Source organism: Anolis carolinensis, chromosome 1, assembly GCF_035594765.1.
Source record: "Anolis carolinensis isolate JA03-04 chromosome 1, rAnoCar3.1.pri, whole genome shotgun sequence".
In the NCBI taxonomy this organism is placed as follows: domain Eukaryota; kingdom Metazoa; phylum Chordata; class Lepidosauria; order Squamata; family Dactyloidae; genus Anolis; species Anolis carolinensis.
The window spans coordinates 363,941,570-363,968,032 of record NC_085841.1 but is presented as its reverse complement, the minus strand read 5'-3'; the positions used below and the strand labels follow the sequence as shown (position 1 = coordinate 363,968,032).

The 26,463-nt window shown below is 34.8% G+C and overlaps 1 protein-coding gene across 1 annotated transcript in view; it reads left to right on the top strand.

Moving 5' to 3' along the window:
- Positions 1 to 17,032: 17,032 nt before the first annotated feature.
- Positions 17,033 to 26,463, top strand: part of abhd12b (abhydrolase domain containing 12B) — a 55,035-nt gene continuing 45,604 nt past the window's right edge. Inside the window, exon 1 of the mRNA XM_062968699.1 lies at positions 17,033 to 17,190. Within this exon, the coding sequence (XP_062824769.1) occupies positions 17,063 to 17,190 (128 nt within the window). The 5' untranslated portion in view covers positions 17,033 to 17,062. The remainder of the gene's footprint in view (positions 17,191 to 26,463) is intronic.

Genomic DNA, 26,463 nt, shown 5'->3' with positions numbered 1-26,463 from the left:
GCGTTCTATTTACTAATCTCACTTAACCCATTGAATTAATTGTTGAATGATGATTCAATCAATAGGTCTACCTATTCTGGACTAGGAACACATTTTCAACTTTGATGTATTATCTAGTGGAACCAAAATTAAGGCTTCAGTAAAGTTTTGAATCCAATCTACCAACTACGGTAAGTTGAGTACCTCTGAAATATGGAGAGGGATTTATATATTTATTGATCTAGAATTTACATTTAAGACCTGATTGTGAGCAAACTTGATATTTATGTGCATACAGAATTCTTAATACTGTTAGTTATTGTAATAAAGTATGAATTTTTGGTTTACAGATGTTATGTTTAATTGTGTGTTTGTGTTTTAAGAGGGTCAGTATTTCAGTTATTGCATCTCTGCACTCAGAGGTTGGTTAACATGAAGAAGTGGGTGGAACCAACTGCCGTTTTGTGGAAGAAGTGCAGAGTTTTTTAAAAAGCGGTCAGTCTGTGCTCTGATGAGACACAAGGAAGACTGATCCTGGGTTGAAGAGATCAGGGAGGCTCAATTGCTTATTTTTGAGTCAGATAAAATAAGTTTGGTGACTTATTTAATGCAGTCTGTGTCCTGATAAGGAACGGAGTATTTGTGATTGTATATCACAGGGTGACTGCGGGTTAAAAGCAGTAGAGAAAGAAGATTTTAGGAAGTCTGAATCACCTCATTCTAATATTGCAACTGTTAACTAAAGTGCCTCTAAGGCAGGGGTCCCCAAACTAAGGCCCGGGGGCCGGATGCGGCCCATCGAAGCCATTTATCCGGCCCCCCATGGCACAAGGGCAGAAGGGGGTTGGGCTAAATGACCCAAGGGGTCTCTTCTCTTACAACCCTTATTATTATTATTATTATTATTATTATTATTATTTTATTATGACACAGCAAACAAAATAGATATGCTGGATTTCGTATAAAAAAAATCACAAGTCGAACACTTCCCAAGTGTGTGATGTATTTTCGGATGATGCGTGCAGATCCCAGTAGGGTGGCCTTTTGCAGTTGGCAGATTGTAATTTTTTATTATTATTATTATTATTATTATTATTATTATTATTATTATTATTAACAACATTGAGGCTGGGTGGCCATCTGTCAGGGGTGCTTTGCTTGTGTGTTTGGCGCACAAAGGCAGAAGGAGGTTTGACTAAATGGCCCACGGGGTTTCTTCCAACCCTCTATTATTATTATTATTATTATTATTATTATTATTATTACTACTATTATTAACATTGAGGCTGGGTGTCCATCTGTCAGGGGTGTTTTGCTTGTGCTTTCGATGCACAAAGGCAGAAGGGGACTGGACTCAATGGCCCAAGGGGTCTCTTCCAACCCTCTATTATTATTATTATTATTACTACTACTATTGTTATTAACATTGAGGCTGGGTGTCCATCTGTCAGGGGTGTTTTGCTTGTGCTTTCGATGAACAAAGGCAGAAGGGGACTGGACTCAAGGGCCCAAAGGCCCTTCCAACCCTCTTTTTTATTGTTGTTATTTATTTATTATTGCTCAGTGGCCAACTATAGTCCGGGCCTCCAACGGTCCGAAGGATCGTGAACTGGCCCCCTGTTTAAAAAGTTTGGGGACCCCTGCTCTAAGGAGAAACATTATTGTAACCATTAAGCTCTGTGCCTGAATAAACTTGTTATTGTTCCTCAAACATCTAAGCCTCTATCACATATATTATGAACTGAGTTGTGTTACCATTTAAGTAAATAATAATAAGAAAGAAAACAAAATTTAAAAGGTCTCCTCTCTGAGTCATTTGGTGGCTGCATCTTCCCAAAGTGGTGTCAAGCGTTAATAATCCCCCTTTACATTTGGTGGCAGCATTATAAAGACTTTATAATTTGGTAGCAGCGTAAATAAACATCTTTACATTGGTGGCAGCGTTTAATAAAATGAAACCCTTCTTTACCATTGGTGGCAGCGGTGGGATTTAAAAGGATTCCCCCTGCCTGAAAGAGCCTGAGACATTTGTGGCTCTTTACAGTTATGTACTTTTGGGATTCACTGGAATATCTCAGATGTTTCCACCACCACTTTTGAAAAAGTATTGGCTTCAGTTGTTTTGTATGGAAATAGGTGTGAAACAGACATTCAAGCCAATATGTTGTCGAAGGCTTTCATGGCCGGAATCACAGGGTCGTTGTGTGTCTTCGGGACTGTATGGCCATGTTCCAGAAGCCAATAGTTTTGTATCCTTCACAAATGATATTTCAACATCAGTCTGGGACAGGTATGGTGTACTTTTCCTGTTTTTTCTTGAATTGCCATGTATATTTTATACCACAGCGACCTCTGGAGGCAGGAAGTGGAACTGCTCCTCGCCAATCCTATTTGTATCATACAGACCAGAAGGACTCTGATCTTGGATTTTCCATACTCTGTTATCATCAGAAAAGGACAAGAGCAAAAAAACAAAAAACAAAAAACCTTTGAACAAATCTTGCCAAGAAAAAACCATGATAGGCTCACCTTTAGCATCACCATAACTCAGAAATGGCTTGAAGTCACCCAACGACAACAACGAGGCAACTGTCTGCAGATGGCACTCTGGACCCAGTCAAGAATATCTCCAGGACTTCCCAAGATGAAAAGTGTTACAAATTTTCCAGCTTCTGGCACAGATACTTGCATTATTATTTCAGTAGCAACACAAGGTGAAGATTGTAGCAACGATGCATTTATTTCCATGACGCTCCGACCATCATGATCAGGCATGGGCAAACTTGGGCCCTCCCTCCAGATGTTTTGGACTGCAACTCCCACCATTCCTAACAGCCTCAGGCCCCTTCCTTTCCCCCCTCAGCCGCTTAAGGGAGCATCTCATCCGGTAACAGCCATGGATTGAGGTTCTGGGGTTTAGCCTGCCACTTTTGGGCTCTCGCTTGCTGAGGTGTTCCTGTGCATATCTCTCTAGATCTTAGGAAGCTATTTCTTGATTTAAGGCATTGGCGGTTTGCTGATATCAAAACAGTGGCTGCTACTCCTAGCGGATGTCAGGTGGTGCAATGCCAGCTAAACAAGTACAATTTCTCCTGCGGTGTGGGGCGTAGACATCCTGTGATAATGCGCCATGTCTCATTAAGAGCCACATCCACTGTTTTAATGTGGTGAGATGCATTCCACACTGGGCATGCGTATTCAGCAGCAGAGTGGCAAAGCGCAAGGGCAGATGTCTTCACTGTCTCTGGTTGTGATCTCCAGGTTGTGACAGTCAGCTTTCTTACGATGTTATTTCTAGCACCCATTTAGTCAAGCAGTGCTTCTTGTAAGTCAGAGCACAGTTCAGGGTAACTCCCAAGTATTTTGCTGTGCTGAAATTCTCCAGTGCGATTCCTTCCCAGATAATCCTTGGATCTCGAGATGCTTGTCTATTCTTAAGGTGAAAAGCATATGTCTGTGTTTTAGGTGGATTTAGGCATCAGCTGGTTTCCCCTGTAATAGGCAGTAAGAGCACCTAAAGCTTCAGCAAACTTCTATTCAACCATTTCAAAGCTCTCTGCTTGGGCGGTGATGGCACAATCGTCAGCATAGATGAAATTCTCTGTGCCTTCTGGCAGTGGTTGGTCATTTGTGTACATGCTAAACATGGATGGAGCAAGCATGCTCCCCTGAGGGAGGCCGTTCTTCTGTTTTCACCATCTGCTTCTCTGGCCCTGGAATTCCACAAAAACCTCCTGTTTGTAGCAGATTTTCTATGCTAAAATAATGGCATTATTGTTACTGTAACAATTCATGGGGATAATTCAATAAACATAATAATAAATAATTTAATAAACATAAAAAGGCCGCCCTGCTGGGATCTGCACTCATCATCCGAAAATATATCACACAGTCCTAGACACTTGGGAAGTGTTCGACTTGTGATTTTGTGAAACAAAATGCAGCATATCTGCCTTGTTTGCTGTGCCATACAATAATAATAATAATAATAATAATAATAATAATAATAATAATAATAATAATAATAATAATAATAATATTCATGCCCTGGCAGAATATGTAAAGCAAAGTGAAGAACCTGCTTTGATTGAAGTCAAAAATCAGAAACTCCTCAAAGCACAGCAGACAAAAAACCAGTACAAGAAAACCGCACTACAAACTAGAGCTGACAGCTGGCACAACAAAACACTGCATGGAAAGTTCCTTGACAAAATTGAAGGAAAAACTGATAAGGAGAAAACCTGGCTCTGGCTCACAAATGGGACCCTGAAGAAGGAGACAGAACGCCTGATCCTTGCAGCCCAGGAGCAAGCCATCAGAACAAATGCAATTCAGGCCAAGATCGAAAAATCAGCTGATGACCCAAAATACAGACTGTGCAAGGAAACCGGCGAAACCATTGATCATATCCTCAGCTGCTGTAAGAAAATTGCACAGACAGACTCCAAACAGAGGCACAACTATGTGGCCCAAATGATTCATTGGAACTTATGCCTCAAGTACCACCTCCCAGCAGCAAAGAACTGGTGGGATCACAAACCTGCAAAAGTATTGGAAAATCAGAACGCAAAGATACTGTGGGACTTCCGAATCCAGACTGACAAAGTTCTGGAACACAACACACCAGACATCACAGTTGTGGAAAAGAAAAAGGTTTGGATCATTGATGTCGCCATCCCAGGTGACAGTCGGATTGATGAAAAACAACAGGAGAAACTCAGCCGCTGTCAAGACCTCAAGATTGAACTTCAAAGACTCTGGCAGAAACCAGTGCAGGTGGTCCCGGTGGTGATGGGCACATTGGGTGCTGTGCCAAAAGATCTCAGCCGGCATTAATTTTTGGGGTTGATTTGTCTGCCCATTTAATTAGAGAGTGTTCTCCCATGATTATTGATACCTTGCTGAGGACTTCTGCCACGAAGCTACCTTCTCCATGTAGCCCTCTATCTCGGCCTAGAATTGTTTAGCTCCTTGTTTTTAACATGTGATGTATGTATTGATTGTATGACTGCTTTTCTTGTTTGATTTTACAATGTGTAATTTGTCACTGTTTTTATTATTGCTGTGAGCCGCCCCGAGTCCCTTCGGGGAGATGGGGTGGGATATAAGAATAAATTTATTATTATATTATTATTATTTGGAAACAATAGATATTGACAAAATTACGATCTGCCAACTGCAAAAGGCCACCCGACTGAGATCTGCACGCATCATCTGAAAATACATCACACAGTCCTAGACACTTGGGAAGTGTTCGACTTGTGGTTTTGTGAAACGAAATCCAGCATATCTATCTTGTTTGCTGTGTCATACAATAAAAATAATAATCTTTAATTTACTTTTGGGGAGTGATTTTTCTAAGCTTTGGTCAAAGCAAGCATCTTTCCCCCGGCATAGATATGTGAAGTTATCAAAAAGCCCATATTTTGAGGGAAAGGTTAAGGCTGTGGCAATTGGGATGAAACCACATGGCCGGTCTTGCAATCTCTCCAGGCATCTGGATGACTTTATTTGGGAAGAGGCCAACTGTGATCGAGGTGACCCCCCCCCCCCCAGGACTTTGTAAAAGATAGTTCAAAAATCAAGACTTTATGTTCTATATTCCATATAGTTATAGTAGAAGGTGATTGAGACTTTTTACTGGAGTTTACTGTGGATTATCCCTGCACTCTGAGGCAAGAGATAACAACTTCATGAATTGTAAAATCATGCTGCTAAAACTCCACTTTTATGAATTTCCATATTGGGTTCTCCAGATGTTATGAACTTCGTTCTTATCAAATATTTTCAATTGTTTATATCACTCATGATTCCCCTTTATGCAATGTAACTCACTTTTATGGATTCTCCCTTATTTCCATGAAATCTATCTGTCTGCCTATATGTATTTGTACTCTTTGGGATCCCCGGAAAATATGTATTTTTCCCAGCAGGGTTTATATTCCAACTTTGTTTTATTTTTCATTTTATTTCATATAATTGTCAAGTCATGAAATCAAATAGGAAATATTCTGAACTCAACCTGAACCCTAGAACCCATCCCAGCTCCTATGACCCAGGCTTCCCCTTCCCAAAAACAAAAGGTGATTCGCCCCCAAGGCAAACATTGTCATATCTCACCCTAAGGAAATTCCAGGACACCTCAGGAAGGCGCCCTGTGGAGCCTGTAAATATGGCTCATTACCACCCATCCTTACTTCCACCTCTGACACCCCAAGGCATATCTAAAATCTGTATACGTGACAGGAACCCTTGATTGCTGTCATTAATCCCTTTAGAAATCGGTCTAGCAGGAATTAATATGATATTTCCTGCCCTGTCACTTCATTGTTTCAATAACTCCCGCCTTCTCCCTGATTGGCTCGAGTGGGGACAAAAAGCAGCTCCCTATTGGGCCAACTGTCAGGACCCAGGCTGCAGAGCACCAATAACCATACACAGAGGCCAGAATCTATCTAATATCTTTATTGAAGGAATATATAAAGTTAATAAAAACAAGTGTAGAAAATAGTCCAGAAATAGACCTTTCAGGAAAGGTCAAAATTAGTCCAAGGAAACAATGTCCAATATGAAATATTAAGGTCCAAAGTTGTAATCCAATAACCGAAACACTCACTTTGCCAGGCAAAGTGAGGGGAGATGACAAGGTCTTTTAGTCCATGAAACTTGAGCGAGGCTAGGAAGTAACTTGATTCTTGGAAAAACGAGGCTTGATTCAAGGCAACAAGGAAACAAGGAACAAGAACAAGATCCGTGGTAATTTCTTGGCAAAATCCGGGAAACAAGACGAGGCTGAGTCTTAGAAAGCAAGGCAGGATTCGTGGAGTAAACAAAGCTGGGAACGAAGGCTTGGCGACAGGAACGGAGGCTTGGAAGCGGAGTAGCTGTCCACACACGCTACTCCGGTTGCTGACGAATTGACTCCGCAAGATCCCTTTGTGGGTAAAACACCTAAATAGGGTCCCGTTTTCCCGCCCAAGAGCAGTTCTCTGGAGAACCAGAAACGAAAGCTATTTTCTGAGTCCAGATGCATGACTCCCTAAAGTTTCCCATGGGAAGCAGGCTTAATCAGCTGAATGCTTAGCAGCTATCCTAGCACTCCTGCGAGACGCCTGATCGACTCCTCTCTGTTGTTTACAAAAATCATGGCGAGAAAACGTAGGAGATTTAGGCTCAGGGCTTGTTTGACAGACTTCTGGAAGACAAATCTCTTGCAGGTGCAAGGTTTCCAAATCTGGCTGGGAAAGTTCCAATTCTGACTGAAACGGCGAAAAACCCAAGTTCTCCTCCTCATCTGGCACAACAGTGCCAGAAACGGGACTACATGGCCCATGACTCATCACACCAACAGAGCAAGGCGGGAAACGAAAGCCCGCCTCGTTCAACCCTTTAGCCTATCCGCGATCAGATGGGCGGGGGAGCGGGGCGGGAAATTCAAGGGGCTGTCAGACTGAAACATTGTATAAATATGGCTTTATTTTGATTATATGGTACCCTAGTAGATTGAATGATCACTACTAGAGTCCTTTTCAGCTGAATCGCTCAATAAAGACTCCTTGGCGGATTTTCCTTCAACTTTGGCGGACCTTCTTCATTTCGGCTCCAGGTTGTATTGCGGCTCATATTCTCCTATTGGCTCCGCCAAGGTCCGTTCTCTCAGGACCGGATCGGCTCTCTCCTTAAGGGGCCCGATCCCCTAAAAACGCGGTCGACAACACAACTGGGTTTAATGCTGGACACTCTGCAAATATTATGTAAAGGGGGGATGACTTAAACTTGGTCTCTGCCCTACTTCGTCTGTTGCAATGGATTCCTGAGTTCATTCAAGGTGTCACAGGTAAAATACTAATACTAAGTATGAACTATTCAATTAAACCGGAGATCTATCTTTTGGGTATTTTGGATAAAGATATTTTTAACGACATTAATAAAAAAAAGATAATAACCTTCCTATCAACAGCAGCAAGAATGTTTTAAGCAAAGATGTGGAAGCAGGAAAATCGTCCTGAGAGAGAGGACTGGTTAAATAAAGCATGGGAAATAAAGGATATGGATCAATTAATGTTCCTATTGAAAAAGAACACTGGCAAAGGAGCAAAAAAGACTGATTGGTCAGCATTTGAAGAATATATGAAGACAACGTACAATCCTTAAAAGAAAAAATAAAATCAAAAATTTTATAAACAAAAGGGAGAGAACAGAAAATAAACAGACTTGAAGAACAATGGACAGAAATAAGAGATGAACGGAAGCTCAATACCTTTTTTTTTCTTCCTTTTCTCTCCTTTTCTTTTTCTTTTTTCCTTTTTTCCCCTCTTCTATTTTTCAAACTTTTCTATAAATAATGTTCCCACTCTTTTGTTGTACAAATATTTAGAAAATGCAGGATTTTGATACAGAGTGTTGTTATATTTCCCAATACTCCACTCATAGAATCATAAAGTTGGAAATGACTGCATGGGCCATCCAGTCCAATCCCCTTCTGCCATGTAGGAAAAACACAATCAAAGCCCCTTTGACAGATGGCCATCCCGCCTCTGTTTAAAAGTTTCCAAGGAAGGAGCTTCCACCACACCCTGAAGCAGAGAGTTCCACTGCTGAACAGCTCTTCTTACAGTCAGGAAGCTCTTCTTAATGTTCAATGGAATCTCCGATCTTGTCATTTAAACTCATTACTCCGAGTCTTAGTCTCCAGGGCAGCACAAAACAAGCCTGCTCCCTCTCCTGATGGCATCCTTTCATATCTTTATACATGGCTATCGTACAAGGGTTGAATGAAAAGTAATGCCTCCACCTTCGTAACTCCTCAACAGGTGGCAGTCCTAATATGCGACAGGTATTGACTTGTTCAGGAGACTCTCCTCTACAGTTCCATTTGGCGGGAAGCCTTAGCATTGAACGGTTGTGTTGTTAAAGTGTGAAGTATGGAACCCTGCGCAGACGGTCGGTCAATGCAACTTAAGCAACGTACAGTCACTGAATTCTTGACAGCAGAAGGTTCACAGTCTAGGGTAGCATGCAGGTGTTTTGTTGTGCTGCAATGCTCCAGTGGGATTCCTTCCCAGGTCATCCTCAGAGCTCAAGATGCTTGTCTGTTCTTAAGGTGAAAAGCACACGTCTGCGTTTCAGATGGATTAATACCTATTTAATTTAATATTAATATCTATATATTATATAGAATGTAATATAATAATGCTAATATCTATATATATAAAAGAGTGATGGCATCAGGGCAGCGGACAAGACAACAAAACTACAGGCCCCCCAACCTCGAAATTTGACAACACAACCCATCATCCACGGCTCTAGGTTGATACAACAAAAAGGAAAAGAAAAATAAAGTCCTAATTACAGGGAGAGGAATAATAGTTTTTATCCAATTGCTGCCAGTTAGAAGGCCAAGCTCCACCCACTTGGTCTCCTAGCAACCTACTCAGCCCAGGGGACAGGCACAGTTAGGCCTCACTTAGGCCTCTTCCCCAGATTATCTGATTTTAACTGGATTATATGGCAGTGTAGACTCAAGACCCTTCCACACAGCTATATAACCTATTTATAATCTTATATTATCTGCTTTGAACTGGATTATCTTGACTCCACACTGCCATATAATCCACTTCAGTGTGCATACTAAACATAAAGACATTCAATACCACCACTACCTCAACAATTTCTCACCAACACCACCTGACAACGCCACAGCAATGCGTGGCCGGGCACAGCTAGTATTATATATAATACTACTAATCATATTGCGATATAATAATATAATATTAATACCTATTAATACCTATTTAATGTAATATAATAAAACTAATATATTATACATACTACTACTAATAATAATATTGCAATATAATATAATATTAATACCTATTAATACCAATTTAATGTAATATTAATATCTATATATTATATAGAATGTAATATAATGATACTAATATATTATATATAATACTAATAATAATATTGCAATATAATGATATAATATTAATACCTATTAATACCTATTTAATGTAATATTAATATCTATATATTATATAGAATGTAATATAATAATAGTAATATATTATACATACTACTACTACTAATAATAATAATAATATTGCAATATAATAATATAATATTAAAACCTATTAATACCTATTTAATGTAATATTAATATCTATATATTACTAGCTGTGCCCGGCCACGCGTTGCTGTGGCTTAGTCTGGTGGTGTTGTTCAGTCTACATTAGGTTGTATTTATGCTGTGACCTTCCTGCTTCTTAGCGGGGGGTTGGACTAGATGGCCCTTGAGGTCTCTTCCAACTCTACTATTCTATGATTCTATGATTCTATGATTCTATGATCCACCTTCTTTATACTCACATTAGTAGTAGTATTTGAAGTCTGTTACCTTCTTCGGTTTTTGTGTTGATTGATAATTGCTTGAGATCCCTGTTGTCTTTGGTTTGTTGTTAATTGTAATGTCTGATTCTGCTGAGTGCGGTTTATATTTTTATTGTGGTACAATAGTCTTTTTTTTTCTTTTGCCTGTGTAGGTGTTTATTATTATTGTTGTTGTAGTGGTCATGAAGGTTGGATAAGTTAGATGCTACTGTATTATTTTTTGGAGGCCCAGTGTAGCACTGACTGGCCTCTCAGCCTCAGTGCCTGGCTGTTTCTTGCCTGTGATGGTGTTGATTCTTATTGTTGTTGTTGTTGTTGTCATTGTTATTATTGTAATTGTTTTTTTGGAGGCCAAGTGTGAATGTAGGGATTGGGGAGGTGGATGAGTTGTGTTGTCAAATTTTGTATTTGTTATAGTCACAATGCGTTGTTGTGATTTTTGTGGGTCTGGATTGTGGTTTTGTGGTGTGGTTGTGTTGTTACAACTGAGAGGCAAGGCTTTTGTGTTGTGTTGCCAAGTTTTGTATTTCTGGGGCGTTTAGTTGTGTGCCAAGTTTTGTATTTCTGGGGCGTTTAGTTGTGTTGTTAAAGTCACGATGCATTGTTGCGAGTTTTGTGGGTCTGGATTGTGGTTTTGTGGTGTGGTAATGTTGTTACAACTGGGAGGCAAGGCTTTTGCATTGTTTTGCCAAGTTTTGTGTTTCTGGGGCGTTTAGTTGTGTAGTTATAGTCATGACGCGTTGTTGTGAGTTTTGTGGGTCCGGATTGTGGTTTTGTGTTGTGGTTGTGTTCTTACAACTGGGAGGCAAGGCTTTTGCGTTGTGTTGTCAAATTTTGTATTTCTGGGGCGTTTAGTTGTGTTATAGTCACGATGCGTTGTTGTGAATTTTGTGGGTCCAGATTGTGGTTTTGTGGTGTGGTTGTGTTGTTACAACCGGGAGGCAAGGCTTTTGCGTTGTGTTGTCAAGTTTTATATTTCTGGGGTGTTTAGTTGTGTGCCAAGTTTCGTATTTCTGGGGCGTTTAGTTGTGTTGTTATAGTCACGATGCGTTGTTGTGAGTTTTATGGGTCCGGATTGTGGTTTTGTGGTGTGGTTGTGTTGTTACAACCTGGAGGGAAGGCTTTTGCGTTGTGTTGCCAAGTTTTGTATTTCTGGGGCGTTTAGTTGTGTTGTTATAGTCACAATGCGTTGTTGTGAGTTTTGTGGGTCCTGTGTGGTTTTGTGGTGTGGTTGTGTTGTTACAACTGGGAGGCAAGGCTTTTGCATTGTGTTGCCAAGTTTTGTATTTCTGGGGTGTTTAGTTGTGTTGTTATCGCATAATGCGTTGTTGTGAGTTTTGTGGGTCCGGATTGTGGTTTTGTGGTGTGGTTGTGTTGTTGTAACCTGGAGGCAAGCCTTTTGCATTGTGTTGCCAAATTTCGTATTTCTGGGATGTTTAGTTTTGTTGTTATAGTCACTGCGCAAACAACTTTATCATTTTATATATATAGATATAGAATGTAATGTAATAATACTAATATATTACAGTAGAGTCTCACTTATCCAACACTCGCTTATCCAACGTTCTGGATTATCCAACGCATTTTTGTAGTCAATGTTTTCAATATAGCATGATATTTTGGTGCTAAATTCGTAAATACAGTAATTACTACATAGCATTACTGTGCATTGAACTACTTTTTCTGTCAAATTTGTTGGATAACATGATGTTCTGGTGCTTAATTTGTAAAATCATAACCTAATTTTATGTTTGATAGGCTTTTCCTTAATTTGTCCTTATTATCCAACATATTCGCTTATCCAACGTTCTGCCGGCCCGTTTATGTTGGATAAGTGAGACTCTACTGTATACATATTACTACTACTACTAATAATAATATTGCAATATAATAATATAATATTAAAACCTATTAATACCTATTTAATGTAATATTAATATCTATATATTATATAGAATGTAATATAATAATACTAATATATTATACATAATACTACTAATAATATTGCAATATAATGATATAATATTAATACCTATTAATACCTATTTAATGTAATATTAATATCTATATATTATATAGAATGTAATATAATAATACTAATATATTATACATACTACTAATAATAATAATATTGCAATATAATATAATATTAATACCTATTAATACCAATTTAATGTAATATTAATATCTATATATTATATAGAATGTAATATAATGATACTAATATATTATATATAATACTACTAATAATATTGCAATATAATGATATAATATTAATACCTATTAATACCTATTTAATGTAATATTAATATCTATATATTATATAGAATGTAATATAATAATACTAATATATTATACATACTACTAATAATAATAATATTGCAATATAATATAATATTAATACCTATTAATACCAATGTAATGTAATATTAATATCTATATATTATATAGAATGTAATATAATGATACTAATATATTATATATAATACTAATAATAATATTGCAATATAATGATATAATATTAATACCTATTAATACCTATTTAATGTAATATTAATATCTATATATTATATAGAATGTAATATAATAATACTAATATATTATACATACTACTAATAATAATAATATTGCAATATAATATAATATTAATACCTATCAATATCAATTTAATGTAATATTAATATCTATATATTATATAGAATGTAATATAATGATACTAATATATTATATATAATACTAATAATAATATTGCAATATAATGATATAATATTAATACCTATTAATACCTATTTAATGTAATATTAATATCTATATATTATATAGAATGTAATATAATAATACTAATATATTATACATACTACTAATAATAATAATAATATTGCAATATAATATAATATTAATACCTATTAATACCAATTTAATGTAATATTAATATCTATATATTATATAGAATGTAATATAATGATACTAATATATTATATATAATACTAATAATAATATTGCAATATAATGATATAATATTAATACCTATTAATACCAATTTAATGTAATATTAATATCTACATATTATATAGAATGTAATATAATAATACTAATATATTATACATACTACTACTAATAATAATAATATTGCAATATAATAATATAATATTAAAACCTATTAATACCAATTTAATGTAATATTAATATCTATATATTATATAGAATGTAATATAATGATACTAATATATTATATATAATACTAATAATAATATTGCAATATAATGATATAATATTAATACCTATTAATACCAATTTAATGTAATATTAATATCTATATATTATATAGAATGTAATATAATAATACTAATATATTATACATACTACTACTAATAATAATATTGCAATATAATATAATATTAATACCTATTAATACCAATTTAATGTAATATTAATATCTATATATTATATAGAATGTAATATAATGATACTAATATATTATATATAATACTAATAATAATATTGCAATATAATGATATAATATTAATACCTATTAATACCAATTTAATGTAATATTAATATCTATATATTATATAGAATGTAATATAATAATACTAATATATTATACATACTACTACTAATAATAATATTGCAATATAATAATATAATATTAAAACCTATTAATACCTATTTAATGTAATATTAATATCTATATATTATATAGAATGTAATATAATAATACTAATATATTATACATAATACTACTAATAATATTGCAATATAATAATATAATATTAATACCTATTAATACCAATTTAATGTAATATTAATATCTATATATTATATAGAATGTAATATAATAATACTAATATATTATACATACTACTACTAATAATAATATTGCAATATAATATAATATTAATACCTATTAATACCATTTTAATGTAATATTAATATCTATATATTATATAGAATGTAATATAATGATACTAATATATTATATATAATACTAATAATAATATTGCAATATAATGATATAATATTAATACCTATTAATACCTATTTAATGTAATATTAATATCTATATATTATATAGAATGTAATATAATAATACTAATATATTATACATACTACTACTACTACTACTACTAATAATATTGCAATATAATAATATAATATTAAAACCTATTAATACCTATTTAATGTAATATTAATATCTATATATTATATAGAATGTAATATAATAATACTAATATATTATACATAATACTACTAATAATATTGCAATATAATGATACAATATTAATACCTATTAATACCTATTTAATGTAATATTAATATCTATATATTATATAGAATGTAATATAATAATAAAAATTTATTATACATATTACTACTACTAATAATAATAATATTGCAATATAATAATATAATATTAAAACCTATTAATACCTATTTAATGTAATATTAATATCTATATATTATATAGAATGTAATATAATAATACTAATATATTATACATAATACTACTAATAATATTGCAATATAATAATAATATAATAGTAATATCTATTTAATGTAATATTAATACCTATATATTATATAGAATCTATATATATAAAAGAGTGATGGCATCACGGCAATTCACAAAACAACAAAAGTACAGGCCCCCCAACCTCAAAATTTGACAACACAACCCATCATCCACGCCTCAAGGTTGATACAACAAAAAGAAAAGAAAAATAAAGTCCTAATTAGAGAGAGAGGAATAATTGCTTTTATCCAATTGCTGCCAGTTAGAAGGCTAAGCTCCTCCAACTTGGTCTCCTAGCAACCCAATAAAAAATAATAAAAAACACTAAAAATAATTAAAAACACTAAAAAATTAATACAATAAAATACTATAATAACAGAAAATAACTAAAAATAATACAAGAAAATAATAAAATATAATAAATAAAAAGATAACTTACAATAACATTAATAAAAAAATACAAATAACGTCAAATAAAAATTACACAACAATTTTTAACCAATACCACCACCACTTTGCCACAGCAACGCGTGGCCGGGCACAGCTAGTGTAATATAATAATACTAATATATTATACATAATACTACTACTAATAATATTGCAATATAATAATAATATAATAGTAATATCTATTTAATGTAATATTAATACCTATATATTATATAGAATGTAATATAATAATACTAATATATTATACATAATACTACTACCAGTATTTCAATATAATAATATAATAGTAATATCTATTGAATGTAATATTAATACCTATATATTATATAGAATGTAATATAATAATACTAATGTATTATACATTATACTACTAATAATATTGCAATAATACTATAATAATACTCATATTATGATATACTATAATACAGTAGAGTCTCACTTATCCAATGTTCTGGATTATCCAACACATTTTTGTAGTCAATCTTTTCAATATATCATAATATTTTGGTGCTAAATTTGTAAATACAGTAATTACTACATAGCATTAATTTGTAATGAACTACATTTTCTGTCAAATTTATTGTATAACATGTTTTAGTGCTTAATTTGTAAAATCATAACCTATTTTGATGTTTAATAGGTTTTTTCTTAATCTCTACTTATTATCCAACATATTCGCTTATCCAACGTTCTGCCGGCCCGTTTACGTTGGATAAGTGAGACTCTACTGTATATCGTATATACATATAATATTGATAATATTATAATGTCATACAATATAATAATAATAATAATACACTATTATAATTGTATATTTTTATTACATGTAATATTACTAATAATATTACAATATAGTGTTATAGTACAATATAGTAATATATATAATATTTCCATACATTGTATGTAAATATAACTTGTAAGCCGCCCTGAATCCCCTTCGAGGTGAGAAGGGCGGGAAATAATAAATAATAAATAAATATAATGAAATATTAATACCTATTTAATGAAATATGATGCCTATTCATTGATGCAACGCTTTTGATAGAAGGCGGGGGGCGTGGTTTGATTAAGCCACACCCCACACCGGGGAAGAGGCGTGGTTTAGTGACTCTGATCGGGCAAGGGGCGTGGCTTCCTCCTCTTCCCTCGGCGCCTCTGCTCGCCTGCGCCTATCAGTTGGGAAACTAGGGGCGTGGCTTTGCTTAGGCCACGCCCTCTCGGAGAGAGGAGGCGTGGCTTTGCCCCATGCCCTGCTTTTCTGTTTCCTTTGCTAGGAGGGGGCGTGGTTTGATTAAGCCACACCCCACTCCGGGGAAGAGGCGTGGTTCAGTGACTCTGATTGGGCAAGGGGCGTGGCTTCCTTTTCTTCCCTCGGCGCCTCTGCTCGCCTGCGCCTATCGGTTGGGAAACTAGGGGCGTGGCTTTGCTTAGGCCACGCCCTCTCGGAGAGAGGAGGCGTGGCTTGCCCCATGCCCTGCTTTTCTGTTTCCTTTGCTAGGAGGGGGCGTGGTTTGATTAAGCCACACCCCACTCCGGGGAAGAGGCGTGGTTCAGTGACTCTGATTGGGCAAGGGGCGTGGCTTCCTTTTCTTCCCTCGGCGCCTCTGCTCGCCTGCGCCTATCGGTTGGGAAACTAGGGGCGTGGCTTTGCTTAGGCCACGCCCCCTCCGAGGGAGTGGGCGTGGCTTTGCCCCTGCCCTGCTTTCCTGTTTCTTTTCCCGGCGAAGCATGAGGCGTCCCGGCAGAGAGCCCGCCGAGAGCCGGGCCGAGAGCATCGCTTCTGCCGCTGCCTCCTCCCATTCCTCCTCCATGGGCCAGGCTGCCTCCTTTGCAGGAGATCCCCAGGAATACGCCTGGTAATTAGCATTATTATTATTATTATTATTATTATTACTACTAGCTATGCCCGACTTAGGCCTTTTGTAAGGATGTACATTAGCCATATTCTTTGATTTAGGATTTTATTATTATGATATTGGCTGGGATTTTATGAATGGTCCCATTAGAAAATGCTTAAGGATATAAGTACATATTATTATCATTATTATTTTTGCTGGGATTTTATTAATGGCCCAATAGAAGACCTATAAGGATGTAGGTAAAGTGTTGTTGGTATGTTTACTGGGATTTTATGAATGGTCCCATTAGAAAATGTATCAGGATGTGGATAAATATTATTATGATTATTTGACACACAACAAGATTAGCACAGCAAACAAGCAACAAGATTTGACACAGCAAACAAGATCACTATGCTGGCTTTTGTATTGGATCACACATTAGACACTTCCCAAGTAAATATTAAGTAAATAATGGGTAATTATTATAATAATTGTTATATTGATTATAATTATAATTAATATAACAATTATTATAATAATTAGAATTTATTATTATTATTGCTATTATTATGACTATGCTGGCTTTTGTATTGGATCACACATTGGACACTTCCCAAGTAAATATTAAGTAAATAATGGGTAATTATTATAATAATTGTTATATTAATTATAATTATAATTTATATAACAGTTATTATAATAATTAGAATTTATTATTATTATTATTGCTATTATTATGACTATGCTGGCTTTTGTATTGGATCACACATTGGACACTTCCCAAGTAAATATTAAGTAAATAATGGGAAATTATTATAATAATTGTTATATTAATTATAATTATAATTAATGTAACAATTATTATAATAGTTAGAATTTATTATTATTATTGCTATTATTATGACTATGCTGGCTTTTGTATTGGATCACACATTAGACACTTCCCAAGTAAATATTAAGTAAATAATGGGTAATTATTATAATAATTGTTATATTGATTATAATTATAATTAATATAACAATTATTATAATAATTAGAATTTATTATTATTATTGCTATTATTATGACTATGCTGGCTTTTGAATTGGATCACACATTAGACACTTCCCAAGTAAATATTAAGTAGATAATGGGTAATTATTATAATAATTGTTATATTAATTATAATTATAATTAATATAACAATTATTATAATAATTAGAATTTATTATTATTATTGCTATTATTATGACTATGCTGGCTTTTGTATTGGATCACACATTGGACACTTCCCAAGTAAATATTAAGTAAATATTAAGTAAATAATGGGTAATTATTATAATAATTGTTATATTAATTATAATTATAATTAATATAACAATTATTATAATAATTAGAATTTATTATTATTATTGCTATTATTATGACTATGCTGGCTTTTGTATTGGATCACACATTAGACACTTCCCAAGTAAATATTAAGTAAATAATGGGTAATTATTATAATAATTGTTATATTGATTATAATTATAATTAATATAACAATTATTATAATAATTAGAATTTATTATTATTATTGCTATTATTATGACTATGCTGGCTTTTGAATTGGATCACACATTAGACACTTCCCAAGTAAATATTAAGTAGATAATGGGTAATTATATAATAATTATTATATAATATAACAATTAATATAACAATTATTATAATAATTAGAATTTATTATTATTATTGCTATTATTATGACTATGCTGGCTTTTGTATTGGATCACACATTGGACACTTCCCAAGTAAATATTAAGTAAATATTAAGTAAATAATGGGTAATTATTATAATAATTGTTATATTAATTATAATTATAATTAATATAACAATTATTATTATAATTAGAATTTATTATTATTATTGCTATTATTATGACTATGCTGGCTTTTGTATTGGATCACACATTGGACACTTCCCAAGTAAATATTAAGCAAATAATGGGTAATTATTATAATAATTGTTATATTAATTATAATTATAATTAATATAACAATTATTATAATAATTAGAATTTATTATTATTATTATTGCTATTATTATGACTATGCTGGCTTTTGTATTGGATCACACATTAGACACTTCCCAAGTAAATATTAAGTAAATAATGGGTAATTATTATAATAATTGTTATATTAATTATAATTATAATTAATATAACAATTATTATAATAATTAGAATTTATTATTATTATTATTGCTATTATTATGACTATGCTGGCTTTTGTATTGGATCACACATTAGACACTTCCCAAGTAAATATTAAGTAAATAATGGGTAATTATTATAATAATTGTTATATTAATTATAATTATAATTTATATAACAGTTATTATAATAATTAGAATTTATTATTATTATTATTGCTATTATTATGACTATGCTGGCTTCTGTATTGGATCACACATTGGACACTTCCCCAGTAAATATTAAGTAAATAATGGGTAATTATTATAATTATGATATTAATTATGATTATAATTTATTTATTTATTTATTTATTATTATGACTATGCTGGCTTTTGTATTGGATCACACATTGGACACTTCCCAAGTAAATATTAAGTAAATAATGGATAATTATTATAATAATTATATTAATTATTATTATTATTATTATTACTACTATGCTGGCTTTTGTATTGGATAACACATTGGACACTTCCCAAGTAAATATTAAGTAAATAATGGGTAATTATAATAATTATTATTATTATATTAATTATGTTTGTAATTACTATATTTATTATTATTATTATGACTATGCTGGCTTTTGTATTGGATCACCCATTAGACACTTCCCAAGTAAATATTAATATTTATATTAACATTACGTAAATAATGGGTAATTATTATAATAATTATTATATTAATTATGATTATAATTAATATATTTATTATTAGTATTATTATTATGACTATGCTGGCTTTTTTTATTGGATCACACATTGGACACTTCCCAAGTAATAGGATCACACATTGGACACTTCCCAAGTAAACATTAAGCAAATATTACGTAAATAATGGGTAATTATTATAATAATTATATTAATTATGATGATGATGATTACTATGCTAGCTTTTGAGGTTCTTAAAAATCTTGACAGAGCTATAGTGATGTTTTGGTTTAAGCTTTGGACAATAACTGGGATTAAGGCTCAAATTCCTGCATTTCCATGGGAAACCATTGTGTTTGCCTCCCTCCCTCCTTCCTCTTCATCAGAGGTTCCCCCAAGAACAGTGACGCCCCCCAAAACCCACGGGTGCATCTACACTGTGGAGTTTGACACAGTTTAATTGCCGTAGCTCAATAATCTGGAATCATAGAGATGTATTTTTCCATTGTTTTGAGATGTTGCGCAAGGGCAGATGTCTTCACTGTCTCTGGTTGTGATTCCCAGGTGGTGCCAGTCAGCTTTCGTACGATGTTATTTCTAGCACCCACTTTTTGCTTGATAATCAAACAGTGCTTCTTGTAAGCCAGAGTAACTCCCTTGTCTCCAGTGAGATTCCTTCCTAGGTCATCCCTAGAGCTCGAGAAGCTTGTCTGTTGTTAAGGCGAAAAGCACACGTCTGAGTTTAAGATTGATTAGAAATCAGCTGGTTTTCCCTGTAATAGGCAATAAGAGCACCTAAAGCTTCAACAAGCTTCTATCCAACCATTGCAACGCTCCCTGCTTGGGCAGTGATGGCATGATCGTCAGCATAGATGAAACTCTCTATCCCTTCTGGCAGTGGCTGGTCATTTGTGTAGATGTTAAACGTTGATGAAACAAGAACACCTCTGAGGTGTTCAAATAGGGGCTGGATGGCCATCTGTCGAGGGGTTTTTGATTGTATGTTCCTGCATGGTAGAATCATAGAGCTGGAAGAGACCTCATGGGCCATCCAGTCCAATCCCAATCTGCCAAGAAGCAGGAAAATTGCATTCAAAGCACCCTAACAGATGACCATCCAGTCTTCTTAAAAACCTCCAAAAAAGGCAGAGAGTTCCACTGCTGAACAGCTCCCACAGTGAAGTTCTTCATAGAAGGGAATTGGACTAGATCAGGCATGGCCAAACGTGGGCTCTCCTTCCAGGTGTTTTGGACTTCAGCTCCCACCATCCCTAACAGCCTCAGGCTCCTTCCTTTCAGGAAAGGGCCTGAGGCTGTTAGGAATGATGGGAGCTGAAGTCCAAAACATCTGGAGGACCCAAGCCTGGACTAGATGGTCCTTGAGATCTCTCCAAACACTAGGAGTCTGTGATTCAGTAGGAACTACTCAGAAGATGAGAGCCCCATCCATCTTTAACTTGGTCTTATCATAATTCTGACCTCAACTTACACGTGAGGTCAACGTATTTATAAGATTATATGTAAGTACTGTATAAGTATTACTATTAACCTTTGCAAAGAGTTGACACCTCCATTGTTTTGAGATACTGCTCCAAGTCTAACCTTGCCAAAGGGATGATTAAAACTGGGTGGCATCAGGGTGATTGCCCAAACTGTTTTGTAAGTGAGATATTGAAAAACATAGATTGGATGACTACGTTTTTTGTGGCCAAATTTGGTGTAATTTGGTCCAGTGGTTTTGTTGTTTACTCCATGGAAAAAACTCACTATATATATATATACACACACACACTAGCTTTACCCGGCCACGCGTTGCTGTGGCTTATGGGAATCCTTTGTTGGCCAGGTGGAATAGCAGTGAATAGCCTGGCCGTTTTCAGGAGTAGCTGGAGCTGTTTGTTGTATGAACGTAGAGGCATGGATGAGGAGTTGTGCTGCCAAGTTTAGTTTTTCTGGGGTGTGTAGTTTTGTTTTTTTCTCCTAGGCCGAAATTTCATTACCCTTTTATATATATACTAGCTGTGCCCGGCCACGCGTTGCTGTGGCAAAGTGGTGGTGGTATTGGTTAAAAATTGTTGTGTAATTTTTATTTGACGTTATTTGCATTTTTTATTAATTTTATTGTAAGTTATATTTTTATTTTTTATATTTTTATATTTTATTTTTTATATTTATATTTTTATTTATTATATTTTATTATTTTCTTGTATTATTTTTAGTTATTTTCTGTTATTATAGTATTTTATTGTATCAATTTTTTAGTGTTTTTTATTATTTTTTATTGGGTTGCTAGGAGACCAAGTTGGAGGAGCTTAGCCTTCTAACTGGCAGAAATTGGATAAAAGCAATTATTCCTCTCTCTCTAATTAGGACTTTATTTTTCTTTTCTTTTTGTTGTATCAACCTAGAGGCGTGGATGATGGGTTGTGTTGTCAAATTTCGAAGTTGGGGGGCCTGTAGTTTTGTTGTTTTGTGGGTCGCCGTGATGCCATTACTCTTTTATATATTAATTTATTTATGTATTTATTTATTTCTAGGTTTATTTGATTGAAAGACATAGATTGGAAGACTATGTCTTTTGTGGCCAAATTTGGTTTGATTTGGTTCAGTGGTTTTGTTGTTTACTCCATGGGAAAAACGCACATTACATTTATACACACACACACTCATGTAGCTGGGTATGCAGGAGTCAATGTTTGCACTGTACCTAACTCTTCCCAAAAAAAGATAGAGGACATATGTGTATGTATGTGTGTGTGTATATATGCATATATATATATATATATATATATATATATATATATATATGCGCATACATACACATACATGAGAGAGAGATGTGTAGTTGATTAGAAATGTAGGCACTGACTTGGCATTCTAAAACTTTGGAGGAGGAGGAGGAGGATGAAGAAGATACGAGATCTTTTTGATTATATGTACCTTTTCTAGCCCAGCCCAGATAAACTGAGATTATAACCTTGATAATCTCAGAACTGCCCACATTAATCTCGTACTTGAGAAGAAACTCTGCCACACTCTGAGCATGAGTAGACATGCTTGGTGTTGCATTATTATAATTTCCAGATTGGAGTGAAGATTAATACACTTAGGTCTTCTTGTGGCCGAGCTTTTTGCATCCGGTGAGTTTAATGCCACCACTTGCTTAAAACAACAACAACAACAATAAAAGAAGTTGAGCTGCCATGGTTTTCAGATACTGCTTCAAGCCTAACATTATCATTATGGGCGGCAGCAGGGCGTTATGCAGATCTCCTTATGAAGCAAGTCTAGCAGCTGCAACTAACAAAAAGGCCAAAGTTTGTTGTTTTTTGTGTTCTCTTGGATTGGCGTTCCTCCCATTCATGTGCCCATCGCTTTCTTGCCTACTTATGATTCATGCATAACTCCCTGCAGAGCCTTATTGTTTTGCTCCAAGCCGTTGGCGGCAACCAAAAGCTTAAGCAACAAAGAGTTTGGAGGAGAAAATTTTTTCCAGCTGGTGGCGGGATCTTTGGACAACATAGTTGGGCCCTCCTTATCCACTGATTCAACCATCTGCAGCATCGACATAGTAATAATCAATATTGTTGTTTACTTTATTCAACTTACTTACTTAGGCAATTTCTCGTTATTCGAGTATGATGGTCCTCCAAGTGTAGTGTCTTGGTGGTGGGTACGTAGGTGGCTGTGGAGACCTATTCTTGACCCACATGTTCTTCCGCGTGAAGACATCGGATTCCAGATGTAAGGTGGTCCTGGTCAGGGTTGGCTTGATGCACCTTCCTCTTGGCACGTTTCTCCCTTTCGCCCTCCATTTGTGCCTCTACTAAAAGGAAGACTGCGTTGGATAATCTAGAACATTGGATAAGCTAATGTTGGATAAGTGAGATTCTACTATAATAGGAAATAATTACTGTGGTAGAATAATACAGAACAATATAATCTCTAAAACCAGGACAGTAAATAAACAGCAACACTCTGAAAGCAGGGAAATTGGGAATTCCACAAAGGAAACAATCAGGGCCAGCTAACACCTCTCAAGAAAGGATTCTTCCAGAAAGGAAGCTGAGAAGGGAGTGAAGCAGTGTGTATTACCAAAGTCATTATTATTACTATCATTACTATTATTATTATTATTGTGTTGCTGTGAACTGTGAAAATGAATACAATCTGGCTCCAAGTATTCAAAAACACTAAAATCAGAATATATAAAAATTACTGTGGTATAATAAAACAGAACAATACAATCCCTAAAATCAGAACACTAAATAAAGAACAACACTCTGAAAACAGGGGAATTCCACACAGGAAACAATCAGGGCCAGCTAACATGTCCCAACAAAGTATTCCCATCCACAAAGTCTGGTAAATCCTCTGTTTTCTGAGGGCCACAGAGAGTAGAAGCACATAAAATATCGCAAAGAACACCACTCTGAAAACAAGGGAATTCCAGACAGGAAACAATCAGGGCCAGCTAACACCTCCCAACAAAAACTTCCCTCAGGGAGGAAGCAGCCAAGCTTTAAAGCTGCAAGGCCATTACATGCTAATCAAGTTCCATAATTTCAGCATTCATACTTTCCTCCAACAGACAAAAAAAAAACTACAATCAGAAATATTGTATATTCACAAGCTTTAGGAAATAATATCCCCTGATGGCGCAGCGTGTTAAAGCGCTGAGCTGCTGAACTTCTGGACCAAAAGGTTGCATGTTTGAATTGGGGGAGTGGAGAGAGCCCCCACTGTTAGCTTCAGCTTCTGCCAACCCTAAACTTCAAAAACATGCAAATGAGAGTAGATGAATAGGTACTGCTCCGGCGGGAAGGTGACGGTGCTCCATGCAGTCATCCCACATGACCTTGGAGGAGTCTACGGACAATGCCGGCTCTTTGGCTTAGAAATGGAGATGAGCCCCAACCCCCTCAGTCAGACACGACTGGACTTAATGTCTGGGGAAAACCTTTAACCTTGACCTTAACTACCACCAATTCCTCAATACTTTATTTCCCAGACCACCAGACTTCGCCACAGCAACGTGTGGCCGGGCACGGCTAGTGTATATATATATATATATGTATATATATATATATAGAGAGAGAGAGAGAGAGTGTTGATGCAATGAATTAAGTGTGAAATATAAGAGTATTGAAAGTATTGATGTATGGATGTATTTTGAGAAAACTAATTAAAAAATCAAAATAAAAAAGAAGCTGGGGCTAACAGTGGGAGCTCATCCTGCCCCCCGGATTCAAACCGCCAACCTTTTGGTCAGCAAGTTCAGCAGGTCAGCAGTTTAGCTTGCTGTGCCACGCAGGGGTGGGGGGTGGGGGCTAATTTTGAAAAAACACAATCCGTAGATAGCTTGAAAATACAGTAGAGTCTCACTTATCCAACACTCGCTTATCCAACATTCTGGATTATCCAACGCATTTTTGTAGTCAATGTTTTCAATATATCATGATATTTTGGTGCTAAGTTCATAAATACAGTAATTACTACATAGCATTACTGCGTATTGAACTACTTTTTCTGTAAAATTTGTTGTATAACATGATGTTTTGGTGCTTAATTTGTAAAATCATAACCTAATTTAATGTTTAATAGGCTTTTCCTTAATCTCGCCTTATTATCCAACATATTCGCTTATCCAACATTCTGCCGGCCCGTTTACATTGGATAAGCGAGTACTGTAATCAGAATTGTAGAATTTATTTTTATCCTCTTTTTCTCCTGATATAAGGGACTTAAGGCAGGTGAAAATATATCTAGACCAACGCTAATTAAAAGCAGTATGAGGGTGTTAAAATATCAATATAAACAAGACCAAAATGATATATACAATTAAACCCATTAAATATTAAAATATATATGAAAATTTGATCTCTCTCTCCCCCCCCCCCCCCCCGCTCCCTCCAATCCATGCAAACCAGATCCAAACATGTTGAGACACTCGTCCTTGGATGTTTTCCCAGAGGCAGAGAAAGCATTGGGCAACCTTACCAAACACCTTCTCCTTTTCTCCCAGCCAGCTCTTGCGTCAGGATCCAGACTCATTAATTTCATGTTTCCCTGGTGTCTTCCTTTGTGCAAAACTTTGTTTTGTGAAAAGGGAAAGAGTAATCCCTTCTTGGCCTCCCTTGAGCAACACGGAATGGACGAAGGATTGGGGGAAATCCAACCCCAAATAGGGAAACAAGTTGTCCAGGAACACCTGGCCACTCTAAACGAATTCAAGTCCCCAGGGCCAGATCAGCTACATCCAAGAGTATTGAAGGAACTAGCGGAAGTTATTTCAGAACCACTGGCAATTATCTTCGAGAGTTCTTGGAGAACGGGAGAAGTCCCAGCAGATTGGAGGAGGGCGAATGTGGTCCCTATCTTCAAGAAGGGAAAAAAGAACGACCCAAACAATTACCGTCCGGTC